The 26,786-nt window shown below is 32.0% G+C and overlaps 2 protein-coding genes and 1 pseudogene across 3 annotated transcripts; 1 reads left to right on the top strand and 2 right to left on the bottom strand.

The window, feature by feature from the left end:
• Window positions 1–11,847: 11,847 nt before the first annotated feature.
• On the bottom strand, window positions 11,848–13,062 carry LOC18049784 (annotated as a pseudogene).
• A 3,341-nt stretch (window positions 13,063–16,403) lies between these two features.
• On the top strand, window positions 16,404–20,151 carry LOC18047512 (protein trichome birefringence-like 10). 2 transcript variants are annotated; one of them, XM_006444036.2, is made up of 4 exons: window positions 16,404–17,023; window positions 17,437–17,826; window positions 18,508–18,666; window positions 19,208–20,151. In XM_006444036.2, exons 1-4 carry the CDS (start codon window positions 16,524–16,526, stop codon window positions 19,578–19,580), a joined length of 1,422 nt encoding a protein of 473 aa, XP_006444099.1. In that variant the 5' UTR covers window positions 16,404–16,523; the 3' UTR covers window positions 19,581–20,151. The 2 variants fall into 2 exon arrangements, with proteins under 2 accessions (XP_006444099.1, XP_024045676.1); XM_024189908.1 differs by having other exon boundaries at window positions 19,199–20,151.
• A 3,346-nt stretch (window positions 20,152–23,497) lies between these two features.
• On the bottom strand, window positions 23,498–25,773 carry LOC18047510 (aluminum-activated malate transporter 8). The gene is made up of 6 exons (XM_006444034.1): window positions 25,503–25,773; window positions 25,245–25,385; window positions 24,861–25,133; window positions 24,603–24,712; window positions 24,310–24,453; window positions 23,498–23,830 (listed from the first exon to the last, which is right to left on the bottom strand). Exons 1-6 carry the CDS (start codon window positions 25,771–25,773, stop codon window positions 23,498–23,500), a joined length of 1,272 nt encoding a protein of 423 aa, XP_006444097.1.
• Between the last annotated feature and the right edge of the window lie 1,013 nt (window positions 25,774–26,786).

The following is a 26,786-nucleotide window of genomic DNA, read 5'->3' as shown; positions in this document are numbered from 1 at the left end:
TTGGCTACAAATGAACGACTCAGGAAATATAAGACAAAATAAACATCACAATAGAACCAAGACGGGAAAATTGACAAAATAAACATCACTCATATCCTGTCATTTCTAGAACTAGCTAGACTTTTTAAATTTTATTTTTTTCCTTGATTGTTGATTTTGCTCCTTAATATCGTGAGTACTGCCATGTTCTTAGTAGACTAATCTGGAATTGACTTATCCGGTTCTCTATTTTAATTGTGATATAAGCAGTTCCAAAAACATCTACTTGATTGATAGATTGCTGAAGAACTAGGCACCATGTCTCACTTTGTTTTAATAGATATTAATTTTTTTTCAATGGTTAAACAAGCAAATTAAGAGTATGTTTGGGATTGAAGTTAGGTAGCTCTAATTTAAAAGATATTGTATTAAAGTGTTTAGTAAACATTAAGGTTCCGTTTTTTTTTATTTGAAATTTGAATGTGTCTGAATTTAGATAAAGTCTTAATAAATCTAAATAAAAATGTCTGAATGACATGTTTGTTTTTTATTTTTCAACATTTGAAAAGAAAAACCTAAAAGCTACTAGTTTGACTAAATATCCTTTTAAGTGGTACATATATTTGTTCTTCACAATTTATAATTTCACATGTTGATTAGTTTGGTACCATTAAAAAAAATTATCATTGTTGATCTTAGTTTAATTTTATAATTAAAAAATGTAATGATAACATCAAATTTTATTATAAAGTCAACACTGTTATTTTATTTTTGATTCATCACAATGGACATAATTTGATTTGTTTAATATTTCAGTTTAGTTAATGTTATCATGTGAATAAAAATTTAAAGCAATTAAAAAAAATAACTTCAAAAATAATATAAAAATATTAGGTTTATACATAATATTGGAAATACATGAATTGTTAAGAGTATTTTTTAGATTTGAAATTGAAAATTTTCATTTAAACTTTATACTTAAGATAAAAGTGGAATTTTTCTACTCATATAAAATTGTCTAATAATAAATGATAAGTTAAAAAAAACAACATAAAATAAATAAATGTCTGAAAAAAAGTTAAATTCAGACTTCAGACCAAAAAACAAACAGCACCTAACTGCTGCAGATTGGAAACTATATTGATATGATTTTTTACTTATATGATAGAAAATCTATTATGCTTTTACTAATTTTATCAAAATTATTATTTAAAATTTATATTTGCTACATATTATTAACTTTTGTTTCATAATTATAATTTTTTTTATAGTAGTTGTAAGTTAAAAGTTACAGCATCTCAATACTAAACAAGACCTAAAAGACTGCAAATAGGCATATGTGGCATGCATTGATGGTAATCGAATGTTTCAACTGAAGTTCATCAATTAATTGGGCCCAACAAGAATGAATATGGGACCCATAGTATTAGGTATTAGATGTGATAATTTTACATAAACGTCCTGCAATTAGACCACTAATACGTACATGGGTCTTAAATTTATAATTCATTTGAGTTTCAATTATTTTTTTAAATTTTTATGTCATTAAACATATTGCAAAAATATAATTTTTTTTAAAATACCATTTTAGTTGAATACTTTGAAAAAATAGATTCAAAACTCAAAAAGTCTCAAAAATTTAAAAATGATCACGAGATTTTGTTAGCAAACATTTATATTGAGTCTAATGAACAGCCGTTAGTTGTAAGTATGCAACTATCTCTTATTTAATCAAAATTCAGATACCATTGCTTTCAATCAAATTCTGAAATGGTAAAAGATAAACTCTCCACGTTCACGGGTCGATTTTTACTTACGCAAAAAGCAACCATGAAACTCTACAAAATCACATGCAAATTTGTTGGTTACTCACCAACTCACTTGAGAACAGAAGTCGATCGAATCATGATTTTGGTTGATCAAGGACAATAGATAAGTAACAAACTTATGGAGACCATAATTGCTGATGGATAAAATTGGTCAAGTCAATTTAAAAGCGCCACATGGACTACGAAGAAAAAGCACTAGGAAGACCTTTTATTATTTCTTTTCATTTTTCATATAAAGAATCTTTATAGTATCATATTTTACATAGTTGGTGGGTTGTTGAGATAGTCTGTAGACTATAGGTCAAACCACATAAATATTATCTGTCCTTTATGTTTACGGTGTTGTATGTCTTGTGCTCCCCATGAGCATCCTCAAAGCTCCATGAGCTGCGTTGAGGATGCTATGAACCTTTTAAAACCTCTTGAGGTCCACTACGGAATCTGGCGCACCAATTCACTCTCCCTCCAATTGATATCTTTCCAACATGTTCCAAGGAAGTGTAATGATTTTGCCCATTTTTTAGCTAAAAGAGCTTTGTGTAGCTCAGAATCTGTTATCTGGAGAAACAATTTCCCAGCTGATGTGTTATATATGGCTGAAAGTTTAGTTTAATGAAAGGTTTACTTTCTTTTCAAAAAAAAAAAAAAATTCACTCTCCCTCAATCAAATAAATCTTAATGACCCTCAATCTGCACCACTAAGACGAATGACAAGTGAGCTGAAACAATAATATAAAAATGTAAAACTGTGAATCAATTACAACAATTGCATCTAATTAGATGCACAGATAGACTTTGAAAGTTTGCAAAGTCCAGCCACTCTTGGTAAACTAATAACGGCATTAATTATGTTTATTAATAACATTAAAATAATATAAGCAATATGACTCATAATCTAAAATAATTTTGAGCTAAGACCTTTAGAATAAACTCTGGTCGAATAGTAATTCAGGATTATAACTAATTAAGTAGGCTCAAAATTTTTATAACAGATTTGTATAAAATATTTTGATATTTTTTATTTATACTGATATTTAATATTTTATAATTTAAATTTCATTATTCATTTATTAATAATTATAGAAATAAAATCAAAATTAAAAATGAATACAAGGAAATGGGGCAATGGGTAGGGGATGGGGATTCCACCTCGTTCTCGTCCCTTCCTCGAATAAGAAATTGAGTATAGACACACATGTATACATACATACATATATCCTCTTTTTAGAAATCTGGAACAACTGGTATTATTTTTATTTCTTTTTCCATTGAAAAAAATGAGACACGAATATGGAGTAAATGTGAGAAACTAATTAGGGAAATTTGGCTAGTTTTTTATGATAAACTACTTACATCAGTCCAAAGAAACATTTATGGGACATACCCTTATTCTCTAGCCATGCATTGTTTGTTTTCTTTCATAAAAGTGTGCATGACTGAAATTTGTCATGTGATCGGCCATGTCTTGTATCTCAAACTAGATTAAATTGCAAAACAATTCATCACGTCGTTTTCTTTGTTTAATTTATTGTCGTATAAGGATTTATTTCTACTGTAATGATTCATATACAGAAAAAGAAACTGTTGCAATTAGGGCTGCAATAATGGATCGATCGAAATGACAATAAGACAAATTATGAAGTAAAGGCTGTTTTTTTTTTTTTCTAAATGAAACATAAGCTATTTAATTTTCCTTTTGTTTTTATGTAAATTGGACTTTTACTATTAGAGTTGGACTATTGGCCATTGGCACTCAGCTAATCTCTTCATGAATCCTTTTTTTTTTGTTATAGTTATTTTATTTTCAAAAATATCATTTTCTTAAACGCACTACTCTAAATATTTTATTTAAATTTTTTTATTGTTATAACTCAAAGTAGTTTCGTACTATATTTCATTTTTTTTGCACTCTTATTGTTACTGTATATACATATTAAAAAGTATTATGAGTGATAAAATTTTCAAGTGAAGTTTTATAAGGATAACAAAGGGATGCCAGTAACTTTACTCTTACTGTTATAGCGATTCAGCCCAAAGTAAATGTATATATATTATTTATTTAAAAAAATAAGAGAGAGAAATTTAGTGGGTCAAAACGCATTACCTCAATATCTTTTAAGCAGATAAGTTAGATGAGTCCTTTAATGAGACCCATCAACTTAAATTGATAGAATTTTGAGGAAGTTTTTGATGTTCGTGAAGCAATGCTTTTTATCCATTTACTATTAACTTCTCGTATATGCATATTAGCATTATTAATTAAAATATACATATGCCAAATAGTGAATTGTAAAGAATTATTTCATGAATATCCAATAATTTTTTTAATTTCTTAAAAATTAGTGGGACTCAGCAACCCTACCCAAGTGATAGCTTTAATTTTGTAGGCACACCATCCAAACATGATTTCTCTGATTATTATTGTTTAAAGAGTGAGAATTACTTACATGGGTTAGGGGTCACCACCTCAACATATTAAAATGATGTGTTTGGCTAATAAAAACTTACTAGTTTAGTGGGTACACTGCGAAACCCACTAATTTTTTTATTTTAAATAAAGCCTACCGAATTAAATTGGATGAGTCCCGCGGCAGCACCTATCTAATCGAGTCTAATGACAAAATAGAGTAAAATGAAGGATTAATCTGAAGTCTGCTTTACTGTTTCGGCTATAAGTAAAGGAGTAGTGACCAAGACTCTCCAGTGAATGCCACAGACAATTAGCACTCTTTAAGAAATCTTTCATCTTCCTACTATCATGGCATCCCAAATCCTAAGCAATCTCATAAGCCTTTTCATAGTTTTTGCTGTCTTCTGTCCAGCTCCAGTCACACCTGCTGCCGATGATCGTCCAACCTGGTCCTCCGGTGGTCCCCAATGCTGCAGCATAGTCAACAACACTTGCTGTCCGGCAGCCGCTGCTGGCATTGCTCGTCCAGCCACAGCCAACTTTGCAAATCTTCCTTGCTGCAACAAACTCGACGCCTCTTGCTGTCCAGCGATCAAAGCATCCGATGCTCGTCCAGCCCGCACAGCCGCCTTTGCAAACAGCCCATGCTGCAATAAAGTCGACAAAACTTGCTGTCCAGCAGCCGCTGCTGGCATTGCTCGTCCAGCCACAGCCGCCTTTGCAAATCTTCCTTGCTGCAACAAACTCGACGCCTCTTGCTGTCCAGCGATCAAAGCAGCCGATCCTCGTCCAGCCCGCACAGCCGCCTTTGCAAACAGCCCATGCTGCAATAAAGTCGACAAAACTTGCTGTCCGGGGACCGCAGCCGGCATTGCTGGTCCATCCACCACTAAACCTACAAGTAAAAATGTTAAGTTTAGTAAAGAACCCCCTGCCCACTAAATCAATGTCTTATTGTAATCTCCTGTACGGTTGTGTGATGGGATGAGATGTGTTTCTCATCTCATATTATAATAAATAAAATATGGATTAAGAATAAGTAATGCTGGATCAGTAATACTCATGACAGGACATGATGATCACTTTAGTTAACGAATATGACGCAATCGGAATCTAATGCACGTATTGCTCTAATAAAACTCCCACTTTTTATCTCGTGATATCCCTTCTTAAAATGCACACTATCAAAAATTTATATTTTGGCAATTGGCACACATGGAATTGAAATCATAATAACAAGATAAAACCCAAGTGATATACTTAAGCAACATCCGTTTGGATTTTAATTGTCCTTTGTTCAAATTTCAATTGTGACTGGATTTTGTTTAAAAAGCTTATTAGCAGATAAATCAAAATGCTATTTTTCTTTCCTGTTTGAGCAGTTATGATTGCTTCGGGGGCAATTAGTACACAACCCCTTTTAAAATCTGAAGTGGGTTGTTTTGCGAGTTGTATCAATTAGATAAAAGATCAAACTTTAGAGGAGAAGCCTGATCAGCTTCATCGGGTAGAACAAGTGATGAGTCTCACAATTACTACATTACGCACTTTAATTAACGACGAAGATCCATGAACTTTCCAAGTACAACTACAAGATGCACATTGTATTTTTTCACACAAGAATGGACAGGCACAGGGTAAGACAGATAACACTTGAGTTTCATTGAGAAAGATATACAATAAAATCTCTCTACAGTCATAATATTGTGACCAACTAATTTTATTATTATGAGGAGGTGATAGCACAATAGATATATAGTCACAAAACTATTGTCTCGATATTGTCCTTAGCGCAAGTAATATGAAGTTAAAATATGACTAGCCCCTAAGGGCGTGGTCAGGTTAGTTGCAGTGCAGTTATAGCCTCTACTAAAATTTGGGTTCGATTCTTGGGGGTGGTAAGGGGGGTAAAAATTGTATTTTAGCTTGCCCACCTCCCCTTAGCTTTTTAAAAAGAAAAAAAAAGTTAAAACATGACTACATTGATAATTAATGTCAATTCCAATATATAGATGTTGAAAAAAGAGAAAGACATAGTTTCAAAAAATTAGTACATATATTTATGTAGCGTTTGGAATACACAAGTCATCTTAAATGTCTCAATGTTTTTGTATTTTTATTTAATATTTTCCTCTAAATGTAAATTCTATAAATATTATACAATGATTTGGTAACAAATCTAAAGAATAAATCATTGTTTCAAATAATTTTAGAAAAAATATTTCACTTCTTCTAAACATTTTATGTAACAAAGCATATATATTTTATAATATGCATATGATTATTACTATGTGGAGGTAAATTTCTTAAAACCAGATTTAGAAAAATTATAACTTATAATGATATGAAGTTTATTCTTATCTATAACTAGTTCAAATTGAGATTATAATTTTTTACGACTACATAGAGGTTATTTTCATATAGAGTATTACTATAGAGAAATTTACTGTAATAAACAATAAAGAAATTTTCCAAGTAACCATGTGTGCTCTCACCACATCTACTAAGGGAGTAATTTCTTTTAATTCTCCAGTTTGTATGTTTTCAATATATGTTAAATTGCTGGTAGTAATTAATTCTTATTAATAACAATCCCCCCCCCCCCCCCCTCGCGGAAACAAAAAGAAGTCCATATATATCCAAGGCGAAAAAATAGTGCTAGAGTCCCTTCATGTGATATAAGTAATTTAGATGAATCTATTAAAACTATGGACAATTTAAGTTTGCATTACAATATTGTCACGTACACAACCCAGAAGTGGCACTTGCAAACTCAGATACAATTTGTTTGGATATCATTTTTGAATTATTGTTTTTGGGTGTGATGTAGGGATGGGTAAACCTAATCTAACCCATTCAACTCAACTCAACTTAGGGTTAGTTTGGGAATGTTGTAATTTTTTAAAATAATTACAGTTAGTTGTGCTGTAGAAATAATCAGCTGTAAAGAGAATCAGTTAAGTGTTTGGTAAAATTTATTTTCAAAAGTATTATGAGTTTTGAAAGAAGTTATTGATGTTTGGTAAATTTTACTGTTAAACAATTGTGAGAAAACAAATGACTAAAATGCACATAATGTAAGGTGAAATTTACTTACACATATAAAAACATATACATACAATATTTTTAATTGTGTATTATAATAATTTTAACTAAAAATAAAATATATAGTTTATTGGTTTTAATTGTGTATTATAATAATTTCAACAAAAAATAAAATATATAGTATATTGGTTTTAATTGTGTATTATAATAATTTTAACTAAAAATAAAATTTAGACTATATTGCCATAGAGAACTTTTGATGTAATGTTAAATATAATGAAGAAATAGGGTAAATGAAAGGAATGAGTGAATTATAATAAAAATAATTAAAATATTGATTTTATTTTTAATTTAAATAAGGACAATTTTGAGTTTAGGCAATAATTGTAAGAATATTTATGGAATTATATTAAAGGACAAAATTGATTCTCAAAATCAAAATCTAAAAGCTACTTCTTCCCAACTTTTTAAAATTAACGGTAAGAGGGACTGATTTAACAAAAGTGATTTTGATTTTTTTTTACCACATATCAAAATTAGCTTTTAAATTTTTAAAATCACTTTTAAATCTCTCAAAAACAATCTCAAATGGGTCCTTAATCCAACTCAAACCAGTTAAATTTATATGAGTTAATTAAGTTAATTTTATTCAATCCTCTTAATGTTGGGTTGAGTTGAGTTCATTAATATGAACCCACATAACCTCACTCAACCCAATAATAATATAATTCATTAAAAAAAATTAATGTCAACTGTCAATTGTTAAACTTTAAATTGCTAAATCTAATTTTGAACCTTTTTTTATTCTTTTATAAAATATGCTCTTTTCGATTTCTCTCTATTAAATCTGCCATTGATTCATTTTTCAATGTTCTAAATTTAGCAGTCAAACTCAAATCTTTACTAAAAGGAAGTTAATAGCTATTCAAACATAATGTCATGTTGAATTGGGTTGGATTGGACATGCTTATTTGGTTAGATTTGATTGATTTTTTCATTACCGAATTAAAACCTAATTCAATACAACCCATGACCACCCGGTCCATCCCTATTACGATGTAACTTGGCCACACCCTAAAATTATCTGTTTGTTTATACAATATGGAAAGTTGATTATATTATAAAATTGTTGATGATTGTACTTTGTAGACGCTTATTTTATAATATTTTAGACATTGAGTTTTGTGGCTATTACTGCTCATGCATAGCTAAGATTTATTTCTTCACTACTTACAAATTAATTCATTAACAATTAATCACACGAGAAATTTTAGTCCATTTTGTAAATGTTGCAACTTGTAAAATTATTTATAATGTGAACTATACATGAATATTACCATTAAATGCAATGTGTAAAACATGAAAAAAAAATACAAATAATAATAGAACATTGTTATATTAACTGTGTATAAACTTCCTCTCGGACGAAGAGGATTAAGCCCACACAGGTTTGTACGGAATGGGGCTAGTAGAACCCCACATGAAGGCAATTTGTACGTTAAACTCGATGCTAAAATTGCTTGTGATCAGATTATAGTAATGTTCAACCCAATAATATTCATTGCTGATTTAGTTTTCATTAATGCATCACGTTCCTCAGGTTGTGAAAAATAAAGCGATAGAACATATTTGGCATTTGAGCATTGTCGTTTCTCTAAACTCCTATACCAATTGCACAAAGCATGCGTATTCGTCATCTCTTCTCCTTTAATCGCTACCTATGAAACTTGGCCAAACTCAAAAATATGATGAATTGAACGGTTCAGCGTGGCATCAACTCATTGTACATGCGATTGGCTAAAAGTGGGGTGACGATATAATTTTACTGTACATTCATGAATTCTTTGTTTTGAGGGTGGGGGATTCCGTGAGACTACTAGGCCGGAACCATGATTTTGATTTGGGGTTGCCGAAATGTATATAAAAAAATATTGCAGTAAAAATAAAGTAAATGCTATTCAAATCTTAAATTAATAAAATAAAGTAAATGCTATTCAAATCTTAAATTAATGAAAATACCAAAAATTAATATATTGCACCATCTAATTCAATCATATACCAAAAACTAAATTCTGCCTGAAAATTAATAACCATAATTAATAAATTATGTATAAATCTTAATACGAAAGCAACAGACGTAATTCATAAGTTAACACAAAAAAAAATAATGCCTCAAAATATAAATTACAGTTTAAAGTTTATAACGGAAGATTCCTTATTAATTAATAAGAATCCAAAGAAATTAGCACGAATAAAGAAAGCAAACCTTGAAATTATATATAACCTTGCATCAGTTCAACCTCATTCATATAACATTCAAACAAAAAATCAAATGACTACTTTACTAATTATTTCAATTTTTTTCTTTTCACAATTTTCTTTTTCTGGAATACAATAGCAACCTATTTTTTCTTTTCCTTAAGGAACTTGGTAAAGTTTCTTCTTGGTAATTGGTAAGATGAATTCTCAAAACATCATGCGTAAAATTTAATATTTATGGTTCTTTTCTTTCTATTGGTTTGTAATATTGAGTCATGCATGATTCTTTATAGGTTGTCAGAAACTTTTCCAAAAAACAAAAATAAATGCAGAATCATGCTGCGTTTACTTTACAAATTTGGGAATCAGAATAATTAACATTTACTTCGTAAAAATGGAGCAGGAATCGGAATCGTAGGGTCCACCATTATTTGGAGATGGAAAATGAGATATTGATTCCCATGGGAGAGGTGAGAATCAATCTCTCATTTAGAGGTGGCAAAAATACCCGCCCGGCCCGGACCCGGACCGTACCCGGGCATTGCGGGCCGGGTAATACCCGGTCCGGGTATGAAGCCGGGTCGGTCTTGGGCATCACTTGATAAACCCGGAACCCGGATTTTATTAAAAAAATTATAAAATATATATTATTTTAAATATTTTATATTTATTTGACTTATTTATTATACATATATAAAGTTTTAAACACTTAAAGTTTATATTTTCATGTCAAATTTTATTGAAATAAATTTAAAATTTATAAAATTACCAAAAAATAAAAAATATATACACATAAAATATTAAAAAAATATAAAATTCGGGTACCCAGATTAAAACCCGGCCCGAACCCGGACCCGGACCGGTTGCATCCGGGCAGGGTCCGGTCATGGCAATACCCGGACCCGGCCCGGGGTTTTGCCATCTCTACTCTCATTCCTTAGAGTTTTCATTTTGCCCCCACTGACATTCGAATATTCCTAAAATGTCCCGCTTTTAAATTAAATATATAAATATCAAAAATAAAAAAGCCAAATATATAATTAATTAATATATTATTATAATTAATTAATTAGTATATTATAGTTAATTAATAAATTGATACATTATTAATAATAATTATTAGTAATTGTAATTTTTGAATAAATAATCACAATAATTAATATATTTTTATTATTATAATTAATTAATAAATATACTATCATCATAATCATTCATATAATTATTATAATTAATTCGTATAATATTTTTATTAATTAATTGATATACTGTTATAATTATTAATATAATTATTACTATTAATTAATATATTAATACACTATTAACAACAATATATTAATAATTATAGTTTTTGAATAAATAATCACAATAATTAATATATCATTATTATTAATTAATTAATATACTATCATAAGAATCATTAATATAATTATTATAATTAATTTGTATATTATTATTAATTAATATATTAGTACATTATTAACAATATTATATTAATAATTATAGTTTTTGAATAAATAATCACAATGATTAATATATTAATATTATTAATTAATATATATTTATAATAATTATTAATAATTAATAATTATATTATTATAATTAATTAATTAATTAATAATTTTTACAATTAATTGATATATCAATATATTATTGACAATAATTAATAAAAATAATAATTTTTGAATGAATAATGACTATAATTAAAATATAACATAATAATTATGACAATAGTTCATTAAGTACTTTGTAGTAATTTGTTACAATCTAACTTATTCTGATTCCGATTTCAAGACAACTTAAACACATTTATGACAATCCAGTTCATTCCGATTTCGATTCTTACAGTTCAAGTAAACAATTTATTCTGATTTTCATTCCATATTTCCATTTCAACCCATTCTCATTCCTATCTATTATGATTTCAGCTCATTCTGATTCCAGTTTAATAAACGCAGTATTAATGTTATTCACATTGATTCTGTCCGGCACTTATTTATTTATTTATTTGGTTTCGGTTTTAAAGAGCAGGTAATCAGGAAGTATATGTGGGGTAACAATGACTAGGAATGAGAGACTGATAATTGGTTGTGAGAAAATTATTGCGTGTAAATAAAAATGCTAGAAAGTGAGAAAAAGAAAAGAGAAAAAGAGAGAGCGATAAGAGGGGCATGGTTTATCTTTTTTCCCAGCCAGAGCAGGCTCTTTGAGTTAACAAAAATGCTAAAGAAGAGGCAAATTTCTGAGAATCAATTCTGATATCACGGACTCATGGTTGAAGCTAGAAATACTCTTTTCGGTAATATACACAACACAAAGCGATCAATAACTTATCATGTTACAAATGTCAATGACAAATAAAGTTCCTAGTTTTCTCAAAAAGCTGCCTAGGCAGTGCCCAGGCGAGGCCTTATAGTTGAGGTGATTGCTCATGTTGTTGCCTGCCAAAGAAATATGAAGAGGGCAAACTGAAAGGAACCTTTCCCAGGGTGGTTAGGAAGCGCTTCAATAGAGCGTAACATCTTAGTAGTTCAATCCATGCACCCCCGGTTCCTTCCAACGTAAGCTCCCAGTTTAGACAGATCAGGAATCCAAAATGATAGCTCAGATGACCCAGTAACAAACATGAGACTTCCAGGTGCCCATTTTATGACAGGAGGCTCCGTATCAAAACTCATCCAGCTTGCAACCTCTTTCCCACTCCTTACGCTCCAAGCGTGTACACTACCATCACCAGAACCTGATATAACAAACATTCCCTCAGGGCTGAAAGATGCCTCCAATGTGGAATTGCGAGAAACTGGCTTCACATTATAAGTGGATAGAAGTGTGCCTCGGAATGAGTCAAGCACATGAATATGTCCTTCCATAGTGGTCAGAAGCATAAGTCTCCCATCATTGCTGAACTTTACGACATTAGCATCTGATATATCTCCACCAACAGAGAAGATGTCCAAAGGACCCTTCTCATACTTGCGAGCATCAAACATTCTTATGTATTTCCAAAGGCAACTCCAAACACAAGCCCTTGATCATCGTATGCTGCAGCAGGCCTTCCTTGAACACGCAAAAGACCCTGGCATTTCTCAGCCCGTTGATCCCAGAGCAGAACAGTTCGATCAAGAGAACCGGAGATAAAGCAATCTTTAGATGAGCACAGGCTAAGTAAAACAACCCTGTCATGGTGACCTTTGAAGTAACGCGAGTACTTGTTATCGTGCAAGGAAAGAAGCCGTAGAGATTCATCCCAACCATTCTTTGAGGAGTATATGACTGTTGTAGGATGAGAAGTAAAACAAACAAGATCCACGCCATATTTTTTGCTATTAATTGTCTTCAAACATGTGGCAGCAGTGACATCATACAGACGTATAGATTCATCATCACTAGCAGTCACCAAATAACTCGACTATTTATTAAAATCCATGGAACTAATTCTTCCATATAATCTCTAAAAGACATGCCCACTTCCATGCTCTGAAGAATTTCTTCAGAGAGCTCCAATGAGACCTTGTCTTCTCTCTCTGATTGTGACCCAACCATTTTTTTTCCCTTCAGATTAATTCCACTGCATTGAAAATAAATTTTCCGGTGGAACGGGAAGGAAGATGGGGAAAGTGTGAATCAATCAGCAAGATTTCTCCCAGAGGGGCATGGTTGATGACGAAGGATACTGTTAGAATGAAAGCATGTAAGTTAAGAACTGCTAATGTCTTATTTGAATCCACTATAATATTCTTTAAACTCATTTACTTATTATACTTATTATTAAAATTAAAAAATTAAATTTATACTCTTCACATTCACCTAAATACCAAAACTAACCTTCTAAAATCAATTTCCTATGTTAATAATAATTTTAAATAAACTCATTACAATTATTTACAAACCCATTAATCAAGAACATGAAATCAAAATTTTATTTACGATCTGTTGAATCAACTTGCTTGATTTGTGTGGTTATTATTTTAGTAGTCAAACAAAAATTGATTCAAATATGCAAATAAAAATGGCGTCAAACAAAAAATAAATAAATTATACAAATTAAAGAAATATTAGGAATAAAGCTTTCTCTCTCAAAGTTTTAATTTTGACCTTTCAAATTACAAAATTAAATAAAAAAAATAAACATCGAATACAGAGACTGATCAGTCAAGTTTAGATGTAGCCTTTATTACAATTGGCTTTGGATTTCTTTTTGCAGACAAATTTTGTTGAAAAAAAGGATAAAATATTTATCAAAATTCTCTAATTTCAATGAAAATTTTATTAAAGTAATTATATATATGAAATGGATGCAAGAGTGAATTATTTCATTTAACTTGTTGTGTTGCACTTCACAGTAATTTACACAATTGGTAACTGTGTAATAAATTTTTTTAATAAAAAATTGGGTATATTTTGTATTTTGATGAGTTTAATTAACCCCGCCTTAGGAAATAATGCTATTTTGTGAATTATTTAGTGGAGTATTTAATATGCCATGCAGTTAGTGGTCCATTGTCTGAGTAGCCCAAATCTTGGATAGCTCATATCTTGTTGTCTGGACTTTTCAGCCAGATCCAACTGATTGGAATTTCACTAAGAGTGATACTTTTCGCACCCCTGCAATATCCTTGTATCACCCGATTTTGGTTATCATGGTTCTATGGTTACTGTAAATTACATAAAAAGGATAATTATGAATTTTAATTAAACTAAAATGTATTTACAAATCATGGACCTAACTATTTTTTAATCCTGATATATGATACAGATAACTTTGTCGACAAAATCAAAATAATTTTGAAACAATGAAGAAATAAATAATCTAATAACAATAATTTTATTTATGAAAAAATATGGTTAGAAAATTTATTATAAATGATTGTGATTTAATTGAAATTTTATTATCATTTTATGTCTTTTATTATAATTTCATTAAAAAAGAGATAAAAGTGTAAATTGGGATTTCTTAAGAGTTTAAAAGATGGGTGTTAGAAACTCTACTGTTTTGCTAAGTGTAACGCTACGAGCAAATAGACTGGGCATTTTAACTTCGAGTTGGATTATTGCCCCCCCCCCCCCCCCCCCCCCCAATATTTACTTTGATTCTAAAACTCCTCTTAAAACTCCTTTTCATGTAATATTTACTTTGATTCTAAAACCATACTTTAAATTAACATTCTTTTTTTTTTATTTCTTAATCTTTAAGCAGCTTTCTCACTCTTGAAATCATAGTTTCTTATTTATTCCCTTTCCAGCACTCAATAAAAAGTTATTTTATTGATAAGTTTATGAATGAGAATCATTTGACTTGAAATTTGTGGTTTAAAAATAGTTAAAAAAATGAAATTAGTTAATCTACAAATGAAAGAAAATAAAATTGTAAAGAAATTGTTTTAGATTTAGGCAAACAAATTAGATGCATGAGTGGTCATATATTAACTGAAAAACGGCCAAAAAAAAAAAAGAAAAGAAAGAAAGAGTGAGAGAAAGACGGATGCTAACTGCTCAGCCAAGCGTCGGGTGATCTTTTTGAAAAGGGAGCTGCTACCTTACATGTAATGTAAGGTACAGCCTCTCACAAATTCAGTTGTGGATCCTACTTAGACCCACCGGCCTTGTGAGAGGCTGTACCTTACATTGCATGTAAGGTAGCAAAAACCTTTTGAAAATTGCTCTATTTCACTGACTAGGTATTCCTATACGTGTCAGCTAACCCACGGTTGTGGAATGTGGAGGACTCTTACCTTTCGTTCATTTTTTTTAGGGAATATTCCTATTGCATCCTATTTAATCAAATTAATGCGTGCTAAAACAGAACTAATTTAATTATATGTTGTATTTAAAATGGGGAAAAAATCGTCTCTTCTAATCCGTTTTCAATTGTCGCCTCCCGATTAAAATTGATCAAAATTGTCACAGCCAGAATAGCGGCTGTCATTTGTCAACAAATATTAAGGTGGGGGCATGTGGAAGGCACTAAATTGTTCTCAAGTCAAATTAACCAACTAATCTTATCTCTAACATGTCACCATAAAATGTCAAAACAAAACAAAACAAAAATCCGAAACGATGTTGAATGATTAAGTTTTTTTTTTTTTTTTGTTTTTTTGTTTATACAATGGAAACAAAATTCAATATCAAGAAAAATTTCCGCCATGATATCATTGCATGTGTCAACCCGTAATTAACATTTTGATGCAAACATGGAAAAGTATTTAAAAACAACACCAAAAAAAAAAAAAAAAACCCAATTCAGCAAATGCAAAAATGGTGATGTCATATATCAAATAATAAATCACGTCGACATCAGTTTATACGATAATGAGGAGAAAAAAAATATTATAGATATTAAAAAAAGAAGAAATTTTATTTTAAGGTATTTCTATCTCGTAATTATTTTACACGTTATTATTTTTGATTAAATCATTACTTTTAAATTATTGTAAGTTATATATTATTTGTAAGGAATTCGTGCCCTACTTTTGTCTGACTGCAGTATATTTGTCGGGGCCTCCATTTTCTCATCCCATGACCGCACGACTAACAGTAACAAGCACATTCCCATTCAAATTCACATTTGTAATCAATTCGCTTTAATAATTACTTCCTTTCTCAGAATTATCACCCAAAAGAATTCATATTGTCAAAACCAGCAGTGCTTGCAACCATTGTCTCTCCGTGTCGAGTGTCAAAAGGCAATTAAGATTTAAGAATGACTAAATGCATTTCATGCTCGAATGTGACTGATTAACAAATAACTTTCTTTCTTTCTTTCTCAGCCAACTAGAAAAATCAGAACTTATAAATTATTTTACTTTTAATTTTTTTATTAGCTTAACTTACATTAGCTCTGGCCATTAATGCTTTCTTTCTTTCTTTCTTTCTTTCTTTTTGGCTTTTTAGTCCCCACATGGCATTTTCTCTATTCTCTTCTTACCTTTTATTCGAACTTTGAATGAAGGAGTTTTTTTTCTACCCTTTCAATTATCAAAAATATATTTTATTTTTTTGAAAAAATGAGAAAGAACACAAGTCCAGTAGCACAGGAATCAGACACAATGACCCACTTGGATTTCTGGAAGAAATTCAAGCGCTTGAACCCTCTTGAGCCTTCTTTGGGGATTCTTGGTTTCATCTTGGTGGCTGCTATATTCATTGGCTGTTTCTTTTACCTGGATTACCGGACTGTTACTCGACGCTTGCATTATCATGATCCTTCTTGGCTTGGACTAGCTGTCCCATTTTCTTCTTCTCCTTCATCATCATCATCATCAGCAGCAGCAGCAGCAGAAGAACCATTGGGTTTGGGTGTGAATGAACGGCCAGGATTTCTCGATGAAGGTGCTGGGCTCTGTGATGTGTTTGATGGTAACTGGGTTTGGGATGATAACTATCCACTGTATCGGAGCTCAGATTGTTTGTTCCTCGATGAAGGGTTTCGTTGTTTAGAGAATGGCAGGCCTGATAATTTTTACACCAAGTGGCGTTGGCAACCTAAAGCCTGTAACTTGCCCAGGTTTGTTTATCTTTTGTCGTTGTATGTTTGGTTTCTGTTGGTTGCTGGGAAAGTGTACGAGTCAATTTCTGCCCTTTATGGAAATGTTATTTTGTACATGTGCCATATAATTCGGACTTATGATTATGCAAGTTCTTGAAGAATTCTGTTACCATTTTAATAATAGAGTGATTTTTGCAGCTATGTTAAGCACTCTTGCTGGGTTTATTTCTTTGAATGCTGTTCTCCTTTATGCTGATTGATGCATATTTCGATTTCTATTGAATTGATTTGGAATATTGCAGTTTGAGCGTCTCCCCTGTATTGACACATTGCACGAAACTTTTAGCCTTCACTACTCCTAATGTGTAGAACTGTGCTTGTGTTATGAACTTGCATCCAATTTGATTGTCTTCCTTTTGTGTTGAGAACAGATTTGATGCAAGGAATATGCTGCAAAAGCTACGAAACAGGAGGCTTGCATTTGTTGGTGACTCAATTGGAAGGAACCAATGGGAGTCCCTACTTTGCATGCTAGCCTCTGCTGTTACCAACAAGTCTTCAATTTATGAGGTGAATGGGGAACCGATCACGAAGCACAAAGGTTCTTTGGTTTTCTTGTTCAAGGACTATAATTGCACAGTTGAATACTACAGGTCTCCATTTTTAGTGGTTCAGAGCCGACCTCCAGCCAAGGCTCCAAAAGAGGTGAGGCTGACTTTGAAAGTGGATCAATTGGACTGGAGTTCTCGTAAATGGAGAGATGCAGACGTACTGATTTTTAACACAGGGCACTGGTGGAATTTTGAGAAGACTATAAGAGAGTATGCATTATCTATATTACGGCTTTCTGTTTTTTTCCTTTTCTTTTCCTTTCGTGAGAGCTGGTTTGTCTTATACATATTGACATATGGATATTCATAGTTTCCTCACCATCAAATGTAGAATTCTTATTAGTAGCTTTTCTGGTAGTTAGAAAGCTAAAGGTGAACGTTGAGCGTTGGGGGAGGAGAACATATGTTTCACATTTTTTACTGATGAATATTTGAGCTGCAAATTAATCTTAAGTTCATGATAGGATCCTTAGTATTAACATTATGCTATCTAGGATTTTTTTTAAGGAGTTATATTATGACGATGACTATTTGTGGTGGGAATAGAAAAGATATATCTTAATTGCCAATATATTACACATGGCGCAAAATATATGCTTGTTTTATCTTGATCATGTACAGAACACCTTAAGGTCACTTTCTCTGGCTTCTATCTGGCAAATTTTCCTTGATAACTCATTTGAAAGAATTACTTTTAAGCAACTCACAATATGAAAATGTTATCAGGGTGTGAATACTGCAAATAATACTGCTTATGTTTTCTTGTGCATCCCTCGCATGTGACAAACTGAATGCTGCTTAGTTCAGTAATTTCTTAGAATATATTGATGGGAGACCTACCATTTTTCTATGTATAATATGATGCCTGATCTTTGGATTCCTGTTGTTTAGGGGTTGTTATTTTGAAGAAAGGGGGGAGCTAAAGAAGAAGATGAGTGTTGAAACTGCATTCCAGAAAGCAATTGAGACATTGATTCATTGGATTGGCAGTCAGGTTAATATGGACAAGACCCAAGTTCTCTTTCGGACCTATGCTCCTGTGCACTTCAGGTTCAGCTCAACTCTCTTCTTTTCCTTTTGTCCAAAATGTCCAAAATAAGTTTTCCTTATTGTCTCATTGAGCTTTAAAGCTCCTTCATGATTTTATTTATGCATATCCTGGCATTTACACTGCTTTTATCATCAGCACATGATATCATCTTTCTTCTAAACACAATGCCTTGAAGTAGACAATATAACAATGAGGCAATACTGTTTCAGTTTTCTTCTTTACCATTTAAATTAAATCAAGAGGTTCTGAACATTTTCTGGAATAATTTTATTTATTTATTTATTTATTTAGCTGGAAACATCAGATTATATATAAGCTGTTAACAATAATACAACCTTTAAAGATTTGCCTAGTAAGGTTCTAGAAATCCAAATTTAATCACCTCACAAGGGAAAATGAATGGAGTGTCGGTTATGACCTCTGCAGTGTGTATGTATGTTAGATGGTTAATTACTTATTATTAGTTAAGACTGGGCACCAACTCTGCTATATTATGTGAAACCATGATTGATCATTAAAAATATTAGTTAGATGTTACAGAAATGGGAATTGGAATTCTGGTGGTTCCTGTCACCTGGAAAAGCTCCCTGACTTGGGCCCATTACCTGCTCCACCTGGAATTCATTTCAAAATAGTAGCCAATGCATTATTGAAGCACAGGAATGAGTCACAAGCTATGAACTTGGGTTTGTTGAATGTCACAGACATGACATCCCGTAGGAAAGATGGCCATTCTTCTGTTTACCTTTTAGGCCCCAAGAGAGGTCCAGCACCACTCCACCGACAAGATTGCAGCCACTGGTGCTTGCCTGGCATTCCTGATTCGTGGAATGAGCTTCTTTATGCACTTTTTCTCAAGCAGGAGACTTCCCATGCACAAAATTCAGTCGAACATCCTCAGGCGCCGCTCTAATGTTAAATTTACAAGAAAATGGCTCATATTCTTCGAATCCAAAGGGCAAAATTAACTTTTATAAGGCTGATGAGTGATGGTGATGGCTTCTCTCTAATTGATGTCTCTTGTTCATCCACTCGGCCTTTCAGGTTCCGCTCCAAATTTGTAGGGTTTTGCAGCAAAACAATATTTGCTGCGAATCCCAGATTTCGGTGAATTCACATGCATTTATCAGAAACAGACCATCACCGTAGTAAGGGTTTGTTTACAGCTAGTTTACAGGCAGATGTAAAGTCGATGGTGGAGAGATATGGTCACACTACTGCTCCCATTATGTGTAAATTTTTGGGGAAAAAGAAAAAAAAAAATTTGAAGGACGTTTGAGAGTCCTTGATATGGTCACTGAATTTTTATGTACATGGAAAATTCTGGATACTCGATAGAATCTTTTTTTTTTTTTTAAATCTTAGTTCAACATCATTAAGTGTCTGGATTATATTTGTCAATTGTTGAAAATTCTTCTCTTAGGTGTCAAACAACATATCACCATTCGCTGTAAAATGCAAGCTGAACTTCATTTCGTATATAATGTGTGCTCTTTTGTTATTTAAAAAATTATGATTACATTCTCAATCAATTCATTCTATAAATGCCACTTTAATTCAAATCAAACTAGATTTCACTTTTGGTTTTGACAAGAAAAGGATTCCAATTCATTTGGAGTTCTCTGATGTGTTTTCAAAATCGTTTAAATGAGTTAACGGCGAAGAATTTGGATTTGCTGAATGTTACAAGCATGACAGCTCGGAGAAAAGACGGGTCTGCATCTTTGTACAACCGGAATCCTGATGGTGGCCCAAGGCTTATCCTTATTCAAGGTTGCAGCCACCGGTGCTTGCCTGGTGTCCCCGATTCCTAGAATGAGCTTTTTTACGCGCTTTTTCTCAAGCGAGAGTCTACTCGCTCGAAGAAGAATCGGTAATTAATTACTCTTTCAGATATGAAGCCCTGAAACAGAGGCTTTGTTCTATTTCTCTGTGACATTTTCACAAACAGTTGTACAAACTCTCATTTTCAGTTTATTACTCGAAATATAGCTGTGAAGACTCCGGACTCGATACATCTTTTACTCCGTAATATTATTATTAGTGATTACAAAATAAAATATCATAAGATAGAGCAATCTTCGAATCAATAAATTCTATGTTGGTTAAGATACACAATTCTATAAACGCAAAAATGTTGATAATTTGCAAGTTATTTTCTGAAATGCTAGGGAAGATGACCAAATGGATATGTTTATCCTCAAATTAGATAGAAACATTGTTCATGTCAATTAATGGTGTGGTAACAAAGATGCCCAAAAAAGTTAGTGCTCTACAGGTCGCATCTCTGTTCCAAGATTTGCTGAATGTTTAGCAAATAGAGGATGATACATTTTCCCAACCCAAATGGAGAAACATTTTATATGCCAATCAAGCAAAATTGAAAAATAAATGGTCTCAGCACTAAACGAACAGAGTGCCCTGCAAGTCACCCACGCATAGCGTCTTGTGGGTTGATGGATTATCAGTCATGCGGGGTCAATTTTAATTGAAGCATAGACACAACCCGCACACTTAAAAATGGAATTGGATAGAGATGTATTAAGAAGACATGGACAACTAACAGCGAAAAGATCAAGATTCACCTTACGGAAACAACATTCTTAATCCTTTTACATATGCTCTGATTAGAACACGTGTTCCTTTTACATTGTGAGAATTAGCCCGTTAATCCAAAGTTGCTTTGATTTAACACGTAGTGGATCATAATTCAGAATTGTGGAACCACCAATTAATGTACTGAGACCTTCATGTATCTGTAATTGGATAAAACAAGGAAAGAGCAAAGACGAGGTGGCGTCTAAACAAAAACAGGAATCGTTTCACTTAAAAAAGATAAGTTTGTATATTTGCACACACTTTGTGCTAAAGCCACAAACTTACAAGATAAAAGTGCAGATCTATTAAGACTTGAGATCGATTAAGCAGTAGGCCTTTTAATCCTCAAAGGGATATTGCTCATACCTAATTTTACAATCGTGGAGCACTGAACGAGATCCTATCCTGCTTGGACAGGAACCAAGCATTGCTGTTTTGGCCGCACCAAGACAGGAAGTGCAATCTGGACTTGTTAGATTTTTGTTACAAGCAGCATGACCATAGGCAAATGCATTAGGATAAGGTGATATGTTGTAGTAATCATAATCTTTGCTTGCTGATGTTACAGTCTCCAAATCTGCAAGAACATAAGCTAAACTTATGGCGAAAGGATCTCCGTGTGTGTACTCTCCCGAGTTGCAGAGAACGTTTGTCACGGTTGTATTGGGAACACTCGTAACAGTTCTGCAGAATATAAACAACATTCCAACCATAATCACTGCTAATTTTTTAAGCAAATCCATCTCTTTTCTATGTTTTAGATAGAAATGAAGTTTGTGTTGACTTTTATGCAGATTTTTGGCTTTGGTTTTTCCATCAAACATAAGTTTCAAGTATGCTTTTTGTGATTTGTCTTTAGTTATTTGTCTTTTGTTGAAATGTTCCTGTTCTATTGTTTGTAGTTGTTAAATTAAATTCATATGGAACAAATTAGGTAGCTGTTCTTTTGAAAACTACTATGGTTTCTCTTCATGTAAAGCATGTGAAACGTCTGTATCATTGCTTCATGTATTTTGAGTCATAAGCTAGGTATAAAATAGAAAGTGATTGGAGTCTATCAAAGAGCATATTTTATAAAATAGAAATAATTAGATAAAAATTTTAATTTATAGTTTTAAATCTGTGATTTTTTTTAATATATATATATATATAAATTTAGAGTCACAATTTATTTAGGATGGTAGTCTTTGATGATCATGGTACTTTTAGGAAGTAGAATTTTGTCCATTTTGGACGTCTAATGTACTGTTTCGAAACTTGGAGAGACATATCAAACCCATAAATGCTTATTCTATTTTGTCCTATGGTCGAGTTGGAAATTCCATTCATTTACTGGTCACCTTGCAGTTTTTAGTTATTTTCTTATTTTCATATAACTTTACAGGATTTTTATTTTTGTTTTAGATTTCGGATTTGGGTTCCTTTTATTTTGTCTTTCTTATTTAGATTAGAAGAATATTACTATAAAATAATAGTTTAAATTTGCCTACTTTGATAAATTTAGTATAAAAAGGATTCAAAACTCTAATTTTATTCATTTAAAAAATTTTCAATAAAATATTTATTACTAAAAAATTTGGCTTCTCTTATTTACCAATCTTTTATATTTCTGCATCATCAGCTATGGATGATAATTCCGATTATGTAAGTACTAGAAGTCACCCTTCTAGCAGCAAATGGTTTTATTTTATGTAGCTGCTTTGCATCTGAATTGAGGGGCAAAACTAAGCATTACTCTTTGCTTTGCAATAGGATATTGGTGGATCGAAATGGTCATTTGACTCAGTCTACATAATTTTCTTGTTCTGTTGTCAATTTAATATTGTTTTTCTTGGCCTCAGAGTTATTATTCCATGTAATATCTCTTAATTTCAATTGGACAAGAAGTCGTTTAAAGGCTATTTGTTTATTTTTCTTAAAGAGGTTGCTTTCTAATTATTGTACGTGGTGCTTGGAGGCTTCGACTGTTCAATCATTGCTAATATATTTATATTTACGGGATGCAATAAATTTTCAATATTTTTCAATTGAGGACATATTTTTTCCATTTGTTTCAATACATTACATACCATCACATTTTTAAGTTCAACATTCATCCCAAGAAACTTTTACTTTCTTGAAACATACATGTATCTACGTTTCAAAGGAGCCAAAAATTGGCATATGCTTCTCTTGAATCTATACATATATAAAATATATATGCTATATATATATATATCTTAGCAAAACTCGCTATTTACTGTTAGCATGAAAGCCAGCAAGGCCTCCAAGTTCTTCAACCTCCTTAGTCAATTCTTCCACTTTATCAACCATCTCCATCAACGAAAATACAAAGCTTGCAAGTTCGAGGGCATCAGTACTCTTCTCCACGCTTGCTAGTGCAGATGGAGTAATGATTAGGTTTAGTTCGTGTCTGATTGACTTCAGCTTTGGCATTATCAAACCCGCTGTCTCACATTTATTCATTTTCTTGATGCTCTCCCCAAGCTCTCTTAGTGCCCATGCAAGTGATGACCCTACTATTTCACACGGTTCTTTGATTGATGCTCTCAGGTTTTGTAAAGACTGACGACATGCAATGGTACGTACAAAAATAAATTAATGAACTTGTGACATTTGGTTATGAAAAAAATAAATAAATAAAGGAATAAATGCTTATTTAGTATCTTATATTTCAAACATATCCCAAAATACTCTTGTTGTACACTTCGACCTTATTTTTTCTTTATTTTTGTAATAATATCCATACAACAATTATAGAGGCATATTAAAAAAGAAAATTATTAATTTACCAAATTGACCCTAAAAGTAAAATAAAAGTTTATATAACTTTTTTTTAAAGTTAATTTGGTAAACAAATATTTTTTCTTTTTATTTATGTCCTAAGATTGTTATAAAAGAATCATTGTAAAAGTAATAAAAAATAAGTGCAAAGGTGTAACAGAAATAATAACAAAGATGCTTTAAATATTTTTTAAAATATAGGACTAAGCAGTACCTAACCTAACAAATAATAATAATAATAATAATAATAATAATAATACCTGTCTAGGAGATTGAAGACAGCCTTTAACGGAAAGAACATTTGCAGCCATATCACGAAGAACCTCTCCGATTTTTAGATATTTCTTCCAAGGGTAAGACAATCTAAATTTCCCATGCCAGGGTTCCCATCTCGCAAAATTTGCCTGAGAAATGCATGATAGCTTTTTAATAATCATGGAGTTGGTTTTGATATCCAAATGTACGCAAAAGTGGCTTAAAGTTTATTAATAATGAATTATAGTGGGTTTTTAAGGAGTAGCAATGAAGTGGGTGAAAAGAATAGTTAATTTACCAGTGATTCATCCTTTGCCTTTGAATGGAGTACTGACTTACAAGAGCTTAAACTAAAACCGGGCCGGTTTTCTTTCTCGGTGTCAACTTTGAAGTACTCCTCCAAGCATCCTACAACAAATAACTTCTTGAATTATTAATTATATATAGTAACCCTTTCAATTATAATTAACTTATAATATTCCACAAATCAATATTTTTGATTGAATATTAAGCTGGATCTCTTTTTGACTGATTATTATCGAAGAAATTTACATACCTTCAATGGAGCGAGCGAGGTGTTCGAATTTTGAGGTTAAAGAGTCATGAAGTTCATCACCAGCCCATATGGGGAAAACAAGTAAACTGATGAAAATGCAGATAACAAAACCCATAACAATTGTTGTGAGACGTTCGCGGGCTAATTGCATGACCTCTTCAGCTCGCAAGCCGGATACCACCACCAGATTGAAAGTGAGGATAAATATCATGGTTCCGTACTCATATCTTTTCTTTATTCTCGGAACCAATCGCATATACGTTGCTGCTGCACCTGAAATATAACAATCATAATTAATTTGCACGTGTTATATAAATTAAGTTAATTAGATGCTGTTGGGCCTCGGTTAATTATGTGTGTAAAGATTATAGGAATAATATTTACCACTTATGAAAACAGAAATGCCAACGACAATGCTGTTGCCAATCCCACCAACATCTTGAGCAAAAGCTGCTGCTAAGCACCCCAATCCACCTCCTAATATAGTTCCGATTCCTCGATTTAAGCCTTTGCTAAGTGTAGCACCTATAGTGTATTATAAAACAAATTTGAAATATTGATTAAGAGATTAGCGCATGCAGAGCTCGGATCAGCACTAATATTTAAATTCCCTCATAAAACGAATGTGTAACTTAAACAAACCTGCATAGAACTCAAAGATGACCACGACGGTCATTATAGCCCACATGGCATTTTCACCAACTTGCTTATAGAGAGGATCAACCAGATAGAGAAGAGAAACCGAAACAAGAGCAACTCCAACTTTGATACTATGAATCAATTTTCTCAAGTCATATTTGCTGTCTACTTCTCTAACAAAGCTAATAATAGGAAGAAAAAAGTCTCGAAATTTCTTCTTCTCTTTAGGAGCCACATCCTCTCTATCGGGAATAGCAATCACAGTCGAACCCATATCGGTATATTATAAGAAAAAAAAAAAAAAAAAAAAAAAGATCTCTCTACTCTTTTCCGTTTGCTTTGAGCTAAATTTCACTTTCTTCTTGAGAAGTTAGGCTGAGGGCTAACCTATATATATAATCATCCCATGAGAATGTTGTAGTAATTGCGTTGATGTCTAAAGTGGACATAGACCTTTTGCACTTATAATTACCGAATTGGCGTAAAGTAATGGAAGACGAAGTACCAGGTGTTTGCTTGTGCAATTTTTATGTTGCATAATAAAATTTTTTATTTTAATTTAATTTTGTGATCGAGACGACTATTGATGAAGTGGCTCTAGTGGAACACGCTTGCATGGCATGAGTGTGCCTCCTGATATAGACAATGGTCTTTTCCCATCCAAGTATGACAACCGATCACTAGACATCTACAGTAAGCTGAGAATGGCTCTTTAAATAAATTGGTATGACTAGCTAATTCTTCGTATCTTCGCCTCTAATATAATTGGCCTTAATTCATGCAACAATTAGCAAGTTACATAGCCCTTATAAGAGACCGTGCCTTGACTCAGGAATTAACTCTAATTTTCAGAAAGCTTAGCGATTGTTTTAGTATACATGCTAGGGTGTCATGCAATCATGTGCTTGAAGACCGTTCTATCTATATTATTCTTCTATACATATATGAATTTTGTGGCTAATAATTGGAGGGATTACATAATTACAGTTTTCGGCTATATATAATTTGCTGCTCCCATTTATGTATTAATTGTTACTTCAAATTAAACTGGTCTGAAAACGAGTTGAGTGTTGAAAATAACTGTGTAAGTGGAGTATATTTTACAAGACTAACTGGATTGAAACTGCATAGTTTAGTGATGATTAAATGGAAAATGAGTCCACTTATCCATAGTGGAGGATGTTGAGGTCTATGCCACTTTATATTGTCTGCTACGTGATTATATTGACTATATTTCTGTAATAATTAAATACTTGAAATTTATTTTCATGTGAAGAATATAAATTT

The sequence above is a fragment of the Citrus clementina genome, unplaced genomic scaffold, assembly GCF_000493195.1.
Source record: "Citrus clementina cultivar Clemenules unplaced genomic scaffold, Citrus_clementina_v1.0 scaffold_3, whole genome shotgun sequence".
Lineage (NCBI taxonomy): Eukaryota > Viridiplantae > Streptophyta > Magnoliopsida > Sapindales > Rutaceae > Citrus > Citrus x clementina.
This window is presented reverse-complemented; position numbering and strand designations above follow the sequence as displayed.

Excerpts from the sequence above, each read along its gene's own strand:
- LOC18047510 (XM_006444034.1), bottom strand. The coding sequence starts at position 25,773 with ATGGGTTCGACTGTGATTGCTATTCCCGATAGAGAGGATGTGGCTCCT. Across the intron at positions 25,386-25,502 it reads CATCTTTGAGTTCTATGCAG|GTGCTACACTTAGCAAAGGC; the intron begins GTTTGTTTAAGT and ends AATACACTATAG. Across the intron at positions 24,713-24,860 it reads CCTCGCTCGCTCCATTGAAG|GATGCTTGGAGGAGTACTTC; the intron begins GTATGTAAATTT and ends TATTTGTTGTAG.
- LOC18047512 (XM_024189908.1), top strand. The coding sequence starts at position 16,524 with ATGAGAAAGAACACAAGTCCAGTAGCACAGGAATCAGACACAATGACC. Across the intron at positions 17,024-17,436 it reads AAAGCCTGTAACTTGCCCAG|ATTTGATGCAAGGAATATGC; the intron begins GTTTGTTTATCT and ends TGTTGAGAACAG. Across the intron at positions 17,827-18,507 it reads TTTGAGAAGACTATAAGAGA|GGGTTGTTATTTTGAAGAAA; the intron begins GTATGCATTATC and ends CCTGTTGTTTAG.